General features: G+C 67.0%; 1 protein-coding gene across 1 annotated transcript in view; it reads right to left on the bottom strand.

The window, feature by feature from the left end:
- Positions 1–5720: 5720 nt before the first annotated feature.
- ADGRB1 (adhesion G protein-coupled receptor B1) overlaps positions 5721–11538 on the bottom strand; it is a 75840-nt gene continuing 70022 nt past the window's right edge. The window contains 6 exon segments of the mRNA XM_045078201.1: positions 5721–6525; positions 7132–7236; positions 7361–7396; positions 8497–8711; positions 8714–9175; positions 11294–11333. Of these exon segments, the coding sequence (XP_044934136.1) occupies positions 6328–6525; positions 7132–7236; positions 7361–7396; positions 8497–8711; positions 8714–9175; positions 11294–11333 (1056 nt within the window). The 3' untranslated portion in view covers positions 5721–6327.

Below are 11538 nucleotides of genomic sequence, written 5' to 3'. Positions count from 1 at the left end.
CAAAATCCCATCTGCCCTGGGGGGTCCGGCAGGCTGCTAGCGATGCCCATGGTCATCGCGCGTGTGCCCCGCACCAGTGCCAGACCCTGTGGTCATCCTGTGCTGCTCAGGTCCTGCCTAGGCCCCACCAGGAGGCCCCTCTCCTTCAGTCTCTGGCAGCCCAGTGGCTCACTGCCCTTGGCATATGCTTCCACTGCCAGGCCTGGACCCCGGGCTAGCCTCCGCTGTCCCCTCTCCCTGTCCTGCCTGCTTGGCTCACTCCACTGTCTCCCTTGTCCTCCCATGGCTCCATGCCTGGACTTGGGCCCGGAGTAGGTGAAGGGGGTCTGCACACCCTCCCCAAACATGGTCTGGTAGGGCTCAGTCCCCAGAGACCCTCTCAGCTGTGAGAGGGACAGAGATCTTGTGCATTCTGGGGTTTGGGGTGGCCCATAGTCTGAAGGGGACCAGACCCCTACACCAAAACCTGATGCAGGATGCATGGTGACTCTAGAGAGACTCAGAGCTGGAGGCAGGGCAGGGACCGGAGGCTCCAGCAAGGTGACGCCTGGAAGTGACTGGCAGCCGTGGGCAGAGCCTGCTGGGGACGGATGGGGGCTGGGCTGGGGCTGGGACGTGGTGTGGGCTCCTAGGTCTGGCCATGCAGCCCTCCCAGCTCTGGGACCCTAGCCAGGCCTCTCTCCTGGTGACTTATTGGTGACCTGGGGTGGGTCAGAGCCCACCTGGTCCCAGGAATCCCCCCAGGATGGGCCCTGAGTGGGAGCTCCCCTCTCCAGGTACGGCCCTGCTGGAGTCTCCAACCCCCCACAGCCTCAAGCTTGGGTTCGGGCTGCCCACCTGGGTCCCTATCGGCCACCCCACTGACCTCCGGGCTCAGGCTGACCCACTTCTCCAGGAAGCCTTGGTGGGGAGTCCCACCGCTGCTCCGGCTCTCCAGGCACTGTCACCGTGCCGCACTGTCACCATGCCGTGTCCCCTCCTTCCCTCCCGGGAAGAGCTCCCCCACCCCCACTCTCTCCCTTCTCTTTCCTGTTCTGCCACCTGGTCCCCCCAAAACACACTCTCATCCATCCTAGAGGATTGGAGGGCCTGGGGTGGAGTCTGCCAGCTGCCTCCCTTCCCGACTCCCCTTCCTGGGTGAGGGGACAGGCCCCCTGAGGTCACAGGCAGGGGCACGATCCCGGAACCTGACTTGCGGGCCACCCCATCCACCAGCTGCCTCCCAGGAAACTCCCGGCAGTGGAGGGGGGAGGGTGTAGGGGGTGGGGTGCTGTGTCCTGCCTCTTCCCGGCTCCCCTCCCAGGGCTGCCTCCATATGGTGTGCGCAGAGAGCCATATTGCGTCCAGCAACACCTCCCCTGCCTTCCTGGGACAGCTGGGGACGCCTGCGCCTGCACCTGGTCAGAGCAGGCTCCAAGTTGCCCCCCATCGTCGGGGTGCCCTCTCCCTGGGATGCCCAGGGGTGCCGGGGGGTAGCGCGCGGAGCCCACCCTAGTTTCCTCAGGGGCCCCCACTTCCGCCTTCTGGGATTTGGGGGAAGGGGTCTGAACTGGATCTCCTTGATACCACACATGTAAATGGAAGTTTCTAGACGAGTCAGTCTCAGATTCTGTGACTGTAACTTCTTTACCCTTTGACCAAAGAGCTGTGGTCCACAGGGGGCTCCTGGGCCCCCTGCCCCATGGCCAGCCCCGGCCCTGACCACCGTCTTGGGGCAACCCCTGGGGCTGGGCTGGGGGCTGGCCAGGCTGGGAGGGAAGGTTCTGGAGCGCGCAGCTGGGAGCTGACGTGAGCAGTGACTGGCTCAGGGCTTCCGGCTCTGCCTTATTTGGAGGCAGTTCCGGGTGGGGCCGCGACTGGCACGTCCTGAGCTTTTCAGAGACACCCTTCCCCTCCCGGTTATTTTTAGGCCCTAAAAGAATTCTTGGGGAGCTCGCTGCCCCCCACACCTCAAGAAGCTGCAGAGCTAGCCTCGGAAGGGCTCTCAGTCACCCAGTCCTGCTGCCACAGTGCCAGAAGGGAAATTCAGGCCCAGAGGGGCGGGGGTGGCCCAAGGTCTAGGCCTTCTGTCCCCTTCCCCCGCCCACCTTTGGCCCTGCCCTCATGGGCCACTCCAAGCAGGCCTGGCCAGTGCCATGGGACACCCCAGTGAGGGGAGAGGTGCCCCAGCTGGGGACCCCCACTGTGCAGGAGGTCTGAATTCCCTTGGTCTCCAGCAGGCAGTGGCAGAGCAGTAATGCAGCGGGAGGCCAGGGCCCGTCCTCCAGTCATGACCAGTGTGCCAGCCTGTCCTTTCAGGGCCGGGACACTCTTCCCAGGGCCTAAGGTATGACCTCTGCAGGGGTGGGGGCGGGGATGGCAGCCAGGGACCCCAGGATTTTTTTTTTTTTTTAAAGATTTATTTGAGAGAGAGACAGAGCGCACAAGCAGGGGGAGGGGCAGAGGGAGAAGCAGTCTCCCCACTGGGCAGCACCTGGTCCCATGACCCAGAGGTCATGGCCTGAGCCAAGGGCAGACGCTCCTGACTGAGCCCTGTAGGCGCGCTGGGAAAGGGCTGCGCGGTAACCCCCAGGGCAGTGGGAGGCAGCTGCGGTGGGATGCCAGCTGCCTGGTCAGCTCAGGGGAGCCGCACAGGCGCCACGTTCCCCAGACAGAGCTCCAGGTTCAAGAGGAGGTCCCAGGGAGTGGGGTGGGTGCAGCAGAGCCGGGAGGGCACTCCCAGCTCAGGGAAGGTTCCAGAACGTAGCCCTGGAATGAGCGTGAGGCTCGCTGAGGAATTGGCTTCTCTGTGGAGGCAAGCCCGTGTGGGACGCAGGGCTGGGGAGGTGATGGGAGCCCGAGACGGGACCTTTACCTCGAACGGGGCCCGGAGGAGCCCGAGGGTGCTGTGGGGTGGCCCCACTGCATGGCTGGGGACAGGAGCCTCTCCTACTGCAGCTGGCCGGCAGTTAGACAGGAAGAGGGACTTCCTGATGGCCCATGCTTGCTGTCGGCTGGGCAGCTGGGCCCAGGAGGCCTGGGGGGACTGGGCATGAAGGCTTTTCCAAGAGTCCCCAGCCACCCAGAGGAAGGGCCACTCCATGCAGGGGTGCGGGAGCTGCCTGCCTGGGTAACTGGAGGGTGGCCGCCGCCAGCGCACCTGCCCCCCAGGAGACTCAGGCTCTTGTCATTGTCCTCCGGTGCCTTCCTCTTTCCACCCTCGCGTCTGTGGGGACACTGTCCTCGCCATGCCAGAGCCACCACCACCAGCACCGGGATCCCTCCCCGCCACCAACAGCACCACGAGCTCCCGTCACAAGTGTCCCCACCAGCTTCAGCTGCCCACGCTCCCGCCCACTGCGGTGATCGCCGCCATCGCCAGCCCCGTCGGCAGGGCACGGTGGTCCTGCTGGCTGCAGGGGAAGGGGCTGGCAGGGCACGGTGGTCCTGCTGGCTGCAGGGGAAGGGGCTGGCAGGGCACGGTGGTCCTGCTGGCTGCAGGGGAAGGGGCTGGCAGGGCACGGTGGTCCTGCTGGCTGCAGGGGAAGGGGCTGGCAGGGCACGGTGGTCCTGCTGGCTGCAGGGGAAGGGGCTGGCAGGGCACGGTGGTCCTGCTGGCTGCAGGGGAAGGGGCTGGCAGGGCACGGTGGTCCTGCTGGCTGCAGGGGAAGGGGCTGGCAGGGCACGGTGGTCCTGCTGGCTGCAGGGGAAGGGAGACCCAGGAGGCGGTCCCGGGGTTCCAAGGAGGACGGCCTGGGGACAAAGGTGTGGACATGATGAGAAAAACAAGGTCCAGGGAAAGGAGTGGCCTGTGGTGGAGAAAACAGGAGAGGGAGGCCCACGGCTGCCCTTGGGTGACCTCCCCCACCGACGGGAGTGTCCAGAGGTTAGGGCCGGGGAGCTGCAGGGGAGCATCACTCAGACACGTGAATCTCCATTTCCTCCTCCGGAGAGGGTGTCAGGACCCTGTCTGTCCAGCCCTGAGACAGCTGGATGGACACAGAGGGCCACCCACAGACAAGCTCTGGGCACACGGTGGTCACTGGCCTGGAGCTGTGCTCACGGCAGAAGGCAGTGGAGACAGACCGGCGCAGGGAGAATCGGGCTTGGACGGGCTTGGACGGTCTGGGCCGCTTCCTGCACCCTGGGCGGCCGAGAGGACTGGGATTTCTGGGCGCTGTCCCCATGCCGGGTGGCTGTGGAGCACTGAACAGCTGGGAATGTGGGGCCTGGGCAGGACAGAGGGTGTGGCTTCTCCTGGAAGGACTCAGCCCTGGGAGCGGGTGGGGGGGCGGGAGGAGCAGGACGGAGGGGAGCCTCAGCCGAGGGTCCCGGCGCTGAGCCACTCCCACTACAGGTGGGGAGCCCAGGCCGGGTGCACCTGATTTGTTGGTTTCTTCTAGGTTTTCTGTGGTGCTTGTGATCAGGGCAGGGGAGATCAGGTCACTTCCCAAGAGCAGCGGGGAGCCCTGCGCTCCGTGTTCCCCTCATCAGGACAGTCTGCACCTGGACCCCAGTCCCCAGCCCTTCCGGCTTCCTTCGGCATCTGCGGGGGACGAGGGAGCCGGCGCAGGCCCCCGCCCTCCTCTGCTCCCCAAGGCTGGTGGGGTTGGAGTCCGAGGCCTCTTTGGGTGGGAGCGCACGGGCTGCAGGGGGTGTGGGGGGAGATGCCGCATGTGAAGGAGTGTGGGCGCATCCGTGGTTGGATGGACTTTTAACAAGCCTCCGTGGGGGCGGGTTTCGCTGCCCAGTCTCTCCAAAGGGGGTGTTTCAAAGTGCCCCAGACCGGGGCTGCGTGCCCTGCCATGCCCTCCTGGCTGTCCACTCTCCTGGTACTTGCGGTCCCTCGGTCCCCAGCAGCCATGCCTGGTCACCAGTGGTCCCTCTCCTTCCTCGGTCGCTGTGGTAACCACCCAAGGCGGTCCGGAGCGCCGTGGGCACCCGCGCTGGGCGGCTCCGCCATCCTTCTGTGAGCCCGGCCTTGTGTTCACCTTGGGTGACATGGTCGGGCTGTCATCTCGGGGTGCAAACGGCCCCCTGCGGCCCGCGGTGGGAAGCGCAGCCGAGGGGAGGAGCCTGGCTCACCGGCCCTCCGCGCCTGGCAGCGCCCAGCCGGGCTCCCGGTGCGGGCTCAGGCCGCCCCCTGCTGGAAGCACGCGCGCGAGGCAGGCATTTCTGCTCTCGAACAGGAGCATCTCCAAGTCCAGGCTCAGAAACTGGCCAAGCTGTGGGCCACTGGCCAAGCTGGGAGGTGGCAGAAGGCTGGGCTGGATGGGCAGGGGGCGCAGCTCTGGGCATGTCCAGTTTGTCCCTCACGCCTGCCCCAGGACCAAGAGGCAGGTGCATGGGCCAGCGGTGAGGCAGTGGGTGCAGGGCCTGGAGGAGATCCGGGGCAGATCAAGGCCGGCTGGAAGGAGGGGGGCCCCGACGCCCAAGGCTCCCTCCCTCCGTCCACGTGCTCTGCTCCAGTCCCAGACTGTTCCCCTGGCGACGGCACCAGCACAGGGAAGTCCCACGCCAACGGCTCCTGTGGGTCTAAAGGTCTGCAGTGCAGAACAAGGGGACCCAGCATTGGGGGGTCCCCATCAACGTTCCCACAGCGCCCTTGGGGGCCGCATGATCTCAGGCCTGTACGTCAAGGTCCACACATCACGGGCTCCTGACAGCCAGGCAGGGGGCAGGGGTGGAAAGTCCATGGGGCTGTGGCGTGGGCTGCAGAGAGAGGCCACACAGACGGGACGTGGGTTTTTAATTCTTTTTATTGAAGAAAAGAAAAGGAGAGAAAAAATAGATTCCCCACCCCTGCTCTTCCCGGAGTGGGCTTCTAGTCCTGCCCCTGGGGTCGGCGCAGGTGAGAGAGAGGACTGTGCTCTCCACCTGGGTCTGGGGAGGGGCCCCGGGCCCTGGAAAGGTTGGGGGGGGGGCTGGCTGCTTCCCGAGGGATAGGGGTGTCTAAAAAATGGTGCCAGGCCAGCTGGGCCAAGCGGGCTGGTCCTCTGCTGCGGCAGCAAGGCGGGCCTCCTGGGGATGCTGGCCACGCTCGGGCCGGCCACCGTCCGCTGCGGCCCGCCCGCCCGCCTGCCGGGGCTGGGCTGGAGAAGGGCAGAGTCTGAGGCATCTTCCGGCCTCCGGAGCCCTGTGCCCGCCCCCCGGGCCGCCGGCGCCTCCTGTCCCGTCTGGCTCTGGTCCCAGCACTGCGGGCCTCCACCTGGCCGCCGTCCGAGCGCCCTGAGGCCAGGACGCGGGTCTGGCCCGCAGCCCGAGAGCACGTCTGAGCCCATCCCGTGGCAGGAGCGGGCAGAGCAGCATCCCTCCTCGTGGCCCGGTGCGAGGCCGCCGCCCACCTGCTCAGACCTCAGTCTGGAGGTCGATGATGTCCTGGCCCACCAGCGGGATCGTGGCGCCCGACTTCTCCCACTCCACGCTCCGCAGCTCCAGCGGGGACGGTGGCAGTGGCTCCAGCTCCTTCTTCACCCACGCGGGCGTCCCGTGGGCTTTCCGAAGGCTCTCCCAGGGCCGCTTGTTGGGCGTCTGCTGCTTCTCCGGCTGCTGGCCGATGGCCGGTGGTGGGGGGAGGGGCCGGAGCAAGAGGAGACCGGAGGGAGCAGGGGGAGAGAAGGCGGAGTCGGAACCGGGAAAGGAGACAGAGCAGAGAGCCCCCTGCTATTGGGTCCGGGGTAGGGGGCAACAGCCTGCTGTGAAAGGCACCTGCCTGAAACCGCTCCCTTGGCCATGGCTTTCCTGAGGAGATGCCAGACTATTCCCCAGTGGACTGCCTTCCCCTCCTCTTCCAGACAGTCCCCCAGAAGCCAGTGCACTGCCTCCCCTCCAGACGGGGTGGGGGGCCCCAGAAGCCAGTGCATTGCCTACCTCTCTCCCTCCAGACGGGCCCCCAGGAGCTAGTACACCACCTACCCCTCCAGACAGGCATCCCCAGAAGCCAGTGTGCCCTCCCCCCTGCCCAGGAAGGCCCATGGGCTTGTCCTGCCCTCCAGAGTCTAGCATGGGCTGGGTCAGGCCAGCATCTGGGAAAGGTCGCAGGAAAGAATGAATGAATCAGGAGACAGCCTTACGTAAAGGCTCTCCCACAGCACGCCCCCATCCTGTGCTGCCCCCCCAGCGCCCCAGGGCCCTGCCCTTTCCCCCGCAGACCTTGCTGTCCGGACCCAGGGCCTCCTTGTCCTTCTCGGCGTGCTGCAGCTTTCGGTTCAGGTCCTGGAACAGGTCCTGGTGCCGTTTCCGCGTGTGCATGATTTTCTGCAGGGTGGGAGGGGGGGAAGCCTGAGCCCGGAAGAGGGGTGCTGCCCCGCCCCTTCCTGCCTGCTGGAAGGGTTCAGAGCGCCTGGCCTGGCCGTGTGGGGGAGGGGATGCCAGGACCCACCTCGAAATCCAGTTCCGCATACCGTGATTTCCGCCGCTGTGGGGAGAAGGGGTTTGTGCATGTTTGCAAGCAGTTCCCTAAAACCTCCCAGGCCACAGGTCCCGGCCTCTCCTTGCCTGAAGATGGGGGAGACCAGGCACCCCCTCGCCCCAGGCCTCCTCTTGGGGTCTTGCCCGAGCCCTGGGGTCGCGCCTCTGTCAGCCCTGAAGCTGGGCCCTTTGCGGGCCCCCTGCTGCCTCAGACAGTGGGGGTGGCCAAGAAGATGCTGGACAGGAGGCGGGGCCCCAGAGGTCAGTGACCATCACGAGGAGGCTCTCGGCTCTATGACAACCTAGGGCTCTGGTATTCCAGGGCCTGAGTGAGGGTCAGTCTATAGAACCTCGTCACCACTTTCTGTGGTGCTGGACTGTGGTGCTCCACTTTCAGAGGAGCTGGACTGGCCTCCAGACCACCTCTGGCCTCCAGGCCAGGGCCGGTGCTGGGCGAGGGTCTCTGGCTCAGCCAGCCCACGACGTGCGCCCAGGGACAAGGAGCATGGGACGCAGGCCAGCGGCCCAGCTGAGAGCCCCCCCCCAGGCCGTGAACCAGGAGGAGGGAGCATGGCCTAGGGAGGTGGGGCTCCCTGAGGGCGCTGGGCGGTGCTCCCCGCTCCGGGCTCTGACCCCATGTTGCACAGGCTGGGGCGCGGGCTTGGGGTCAAGTCTAGGCTTCAGGTTGTTCTGTGGAGGGACTCGCTGCTCTGACCGCAGGCGCGGGATGGGCTACACTTGAGCTGACTCCCGCCCAGCTCGGTGGCCTCTGCAGGGAGGGAGACCCCTGTTCCGGCAGAGGCCGGGCGCCCCCTGCCACGAGGCCCAGCAGGACGAGGGCAGCGTGGCTAGAGGACAGAAAGAGGACGGTGGGCGGGCGGAGGGAGTCCTAGGGGACGCCCCGTCAGCAGCCAGCTTGTCCCCCTTCTCGTCAAGGGACACCTGCCAGCAGCAGGGAGCCGGGACGCTGGTCCCCAGCATTCCCAGGCCCCGACTTCCTAGCACTGGCCGTGGGCCCCACCGGCTGGGCCGTGCACCCAAACCAGCGGTGCCCACAGCAGGCCCTGCCCCCCCGCCCCTCCCCCCGGGTCCCCGGGCCGCCCTCACCTCAAGGGAGCTCACGGACAAGGTGGAGACGTTCTCATTCCTGGTCCCGGCCCCCGAGCTAGGCCCCGGGTGGGCCGCGGGCTCCCCAGGCTCCCCCAGGCTGGGGGGCGTGGGCTCCAGGGTGGGGGGTGGGGGCGGGGGGGGCGGCGGCGGCGGGGGCTGGGCAGGGGGGGCCTCCGGGGGCCCGGCGCCCGGAGGCTGGCGGGTGGGTGGCGGGCCGGGAGGCCGGCGTCGGGGGTCATGTTGAGGTGGATGAGGCGGGTCTGGGGCATCTGGTCCAGGTGGATGCTGTGCTTGGCTTCCTCTGGGGGCTTGGGCCGCAGCGTGGCCGTGGCCGTAGGCAGGATGACGTAGCTGGTGTCCAGGGCCTTCTCCTGGGCCCGGCTCAGCTCCGAGTCCAGCTTCTTGAAGATGTCCCCATCGCCGGCAAAGGAGGACTTGGGCGCCCTGTCCTTCTTGAGGGTCAGGGAGTGGTTGGGGAAGTCTGGCAGGGGGCCGCCCGGGCAGCGGGGCGAGCCGTGCAGGTGCAGCTTGGACACGTTGGCGGGCAGGCTGTTGAAGTTGGTGGGGGGCACCTTGGCGTGGGCTACCTTCAGCTTCTCCTCCTCGGGCAGCGACGGCCGCTTGAGCGTGCCGGTGATTGTGGCCGTCCGGCAGGCTGCGATGTCCTTGTTCAGCACTGTGGGGAGAGGAGGGGGTGGGGGTCAGGGTGGCCTCAAGGGTGCCCTGGCCAGGCCCCAATCGGGCACATGCCCTCTGACGGCTCTGGAGCTGCAGTTCCTGGCGCTCGCGCCCCACAGGCCACCCCGGCCCTGGTCAGTGGGGGCCTGCCATGTGCTGTCGGTGCCACGGCAGCCCGGCTTCCTCTGCTGTTTCTAATGAGGCTGGAAGATGGGGTGCTTCTGCCTGCCCCCACAGACAGGAGAACAAGTGACGGCCACCCACACACTGCTCTCCTGGCAGCCGGGAGCCCCTGAGCGCCCCGCAGCCAGCCCATGTGTCTTGGAAGTGCAGGGACACAGCTCCTCATGGAGGGGGAGGTGCTCCTGGGGTGCCGTGCTGCAGACGCCTAGCTGCCCCACTTCTGCTCCGCTGCAGGGGAGGGGCCGCATGACCTCTGAGCGGGGCTCCCATGGGCCCACTACCCACCTTGCCCCTACCAATCAATTTAGCCTCCTGGGCCGGCAGAGAGCACAGAGCTGCACCCGTGCCCCCCTCAGGGCCCGTCCCTGAAAGCCTGCTGTGACCGCAGGGCCCTCTCTTTGCTGACCACACCCCTGCCCAGCCCCCGCACACCAGAGGCGCTGTCTGTCGCCTGCCGCCCCCTGGGCACACAGCCTCCCAGCCCTGGCTTGTGTCCAGCCTCCAGATGCTGACATCCTCTGGGCGGCCCGGCGGGGGACCTGCCATCTTCCCCGCCAAGCCTGCGCCCCTGCAGCGTCCCTCCTACTCGGGTCTCTTGGTCCTCCTGAGCGCACACGAAGCCCCATGGACCCGGGACGCGCCTCTCCGCTCAGACCCAGGCGCTCTCAGCCCTACCTCCAGACTCCTCGAGATCCCCAGCGCCCCCTGGTGTGCCCCCCACCCCCAGCCAGTAGCTGCTTGAGAGGCCACAGGCCCCGCTGGGCCAGCTGACTGATGAGGAAGAAATCAGAGGCTCGGAGAGGTCAGGACCACCTGAACAGGGCTGGACCCCAGCCTCTGAAGGCCCTTGAGTCTCGGGGTCACCTCTCAGGACGGCTGCCTAGGCCACATAAGACCAAGACAGGAGATGGAAGACCATTCTGTCCAGTTCCTCACTCAACCCAACCAAAGGCCACCTCTTCCAGGAAGCCCTCCTGGGTCCACCTGGCAGTAGCTGACACTCCCAGCCTAGGGCCGCCCCAGCCCCTGCCTCCATGGCTGTCTTTAGACTCTCTCTGACGGATGCAAGGCAGTTGTGGCCGGCTGGGTCTCCACAGTTCTGGAAGATACTGCCTGTCCCTGCCTCAGATGCCTGTCCCTGCCCCAACCTCCTGGCTCCCAGGACATGGACCCCTGAGGGGCTCCCTCTCATTGGGCAATTGAGTCCCTTTTTCCATTTGCTTCCAGAAAACTCAGCGCTAGCCCAGGGTCCGGTGGTGGGTCCTGCCCTGTGCTCTCCCCCCACTCCTGCTGCCGCCCCCCCACCCCCATTCTGAAAGCATGCCCAAGCCTCCTCCGTGGGGCTAGTGGGGGTGGAGACATGAGGACGACACGGAGTGTGGGCCCCGAGGGAGGGCAGGCAGGGGTGGGCGGCGAGGTGGGTGACAGGGCGGAGGCGGGCAGCTCCCCTCACACAGCTTGCCCAGCCTCCCGGCCCCTCCCAAGATGGTGAAAAGCCAAGAAGAGGAGTGTGTGTGCGGCCGCCGAGGCAAGGGGCACGGCAGGGAGAGGACAGGGCCAGGCCCCGCGCAGGGAGTCCACGGCCTGCCCCCGGGGCTAAGAGCGCTGCCCTGCATAGCGCGGGCCTCACCCCTGCTGAGCCAGAGCTCCAGGACGGGTTTCCACAGATGGGGCCTGCGGCCACAGGGCAGCGGGTGGGGAGGCAGGAAGGGGCGGGTGCGGCCCGGGCTGAGGCGGGCGCTGTGCAGACCTGGCCGCCTGGGCAGCGTCCCCGCCGGCTGGGCGGAGCGGATCCCGCCTCCCTGCATGGGCTGGGGCAGGCCGCGGTGGGATGAGGACAGACACGTGAACAGACAGACGCACAGAGAAAATTAGAAGAAGCACGTGGACCCAGGCGGGGGCCACCTGTCGCTCTCACCTGGCCGGCGCTCACCTGATCTACAGGCCAGATCCACGTCCTTCTCGAAGTCAGTCTGCAAGACAGAGGCGGGGTGGGGTGAGGGCCTGCGAGCCAGCAGCCCGGCTGCTGCCCGCACCGGGCTGGCGGGAAACGGTGGAGCTGAGCTATACCTCGGAGGCATGTGGGAGTGTGTGAGTGTGAGAGTGTGTGTGTGTGTGTGTGTACATGCATGCACGGGAGCTCCCTCCCGGGCGTCGGCGGCTTAGCTGGGCCGTGGG

This window comes from Mustela putorius, unplaced genomic scaffold, assembly GCF_011764305.1.
Source record: "Mustela putorius furo isolate JIRA1106 unplaced genomic scaffold, ASM1176430v1.1 tig00000228_pilon_pilon_pilon, whole genome shotgun sequence".
NCBI classification, from domain to species: domain Eukaryota; kingdom Metazoa; phylum Chordata; class Mammalia; order Carnivora; family Mustelidae; genus Mustela; species Mustela putorius.
The sequence above is the reverse complement of the archived record's forward strand: the minus strand, read 5'-3'. Positions and strand labels throughout refer to the sequence as shown.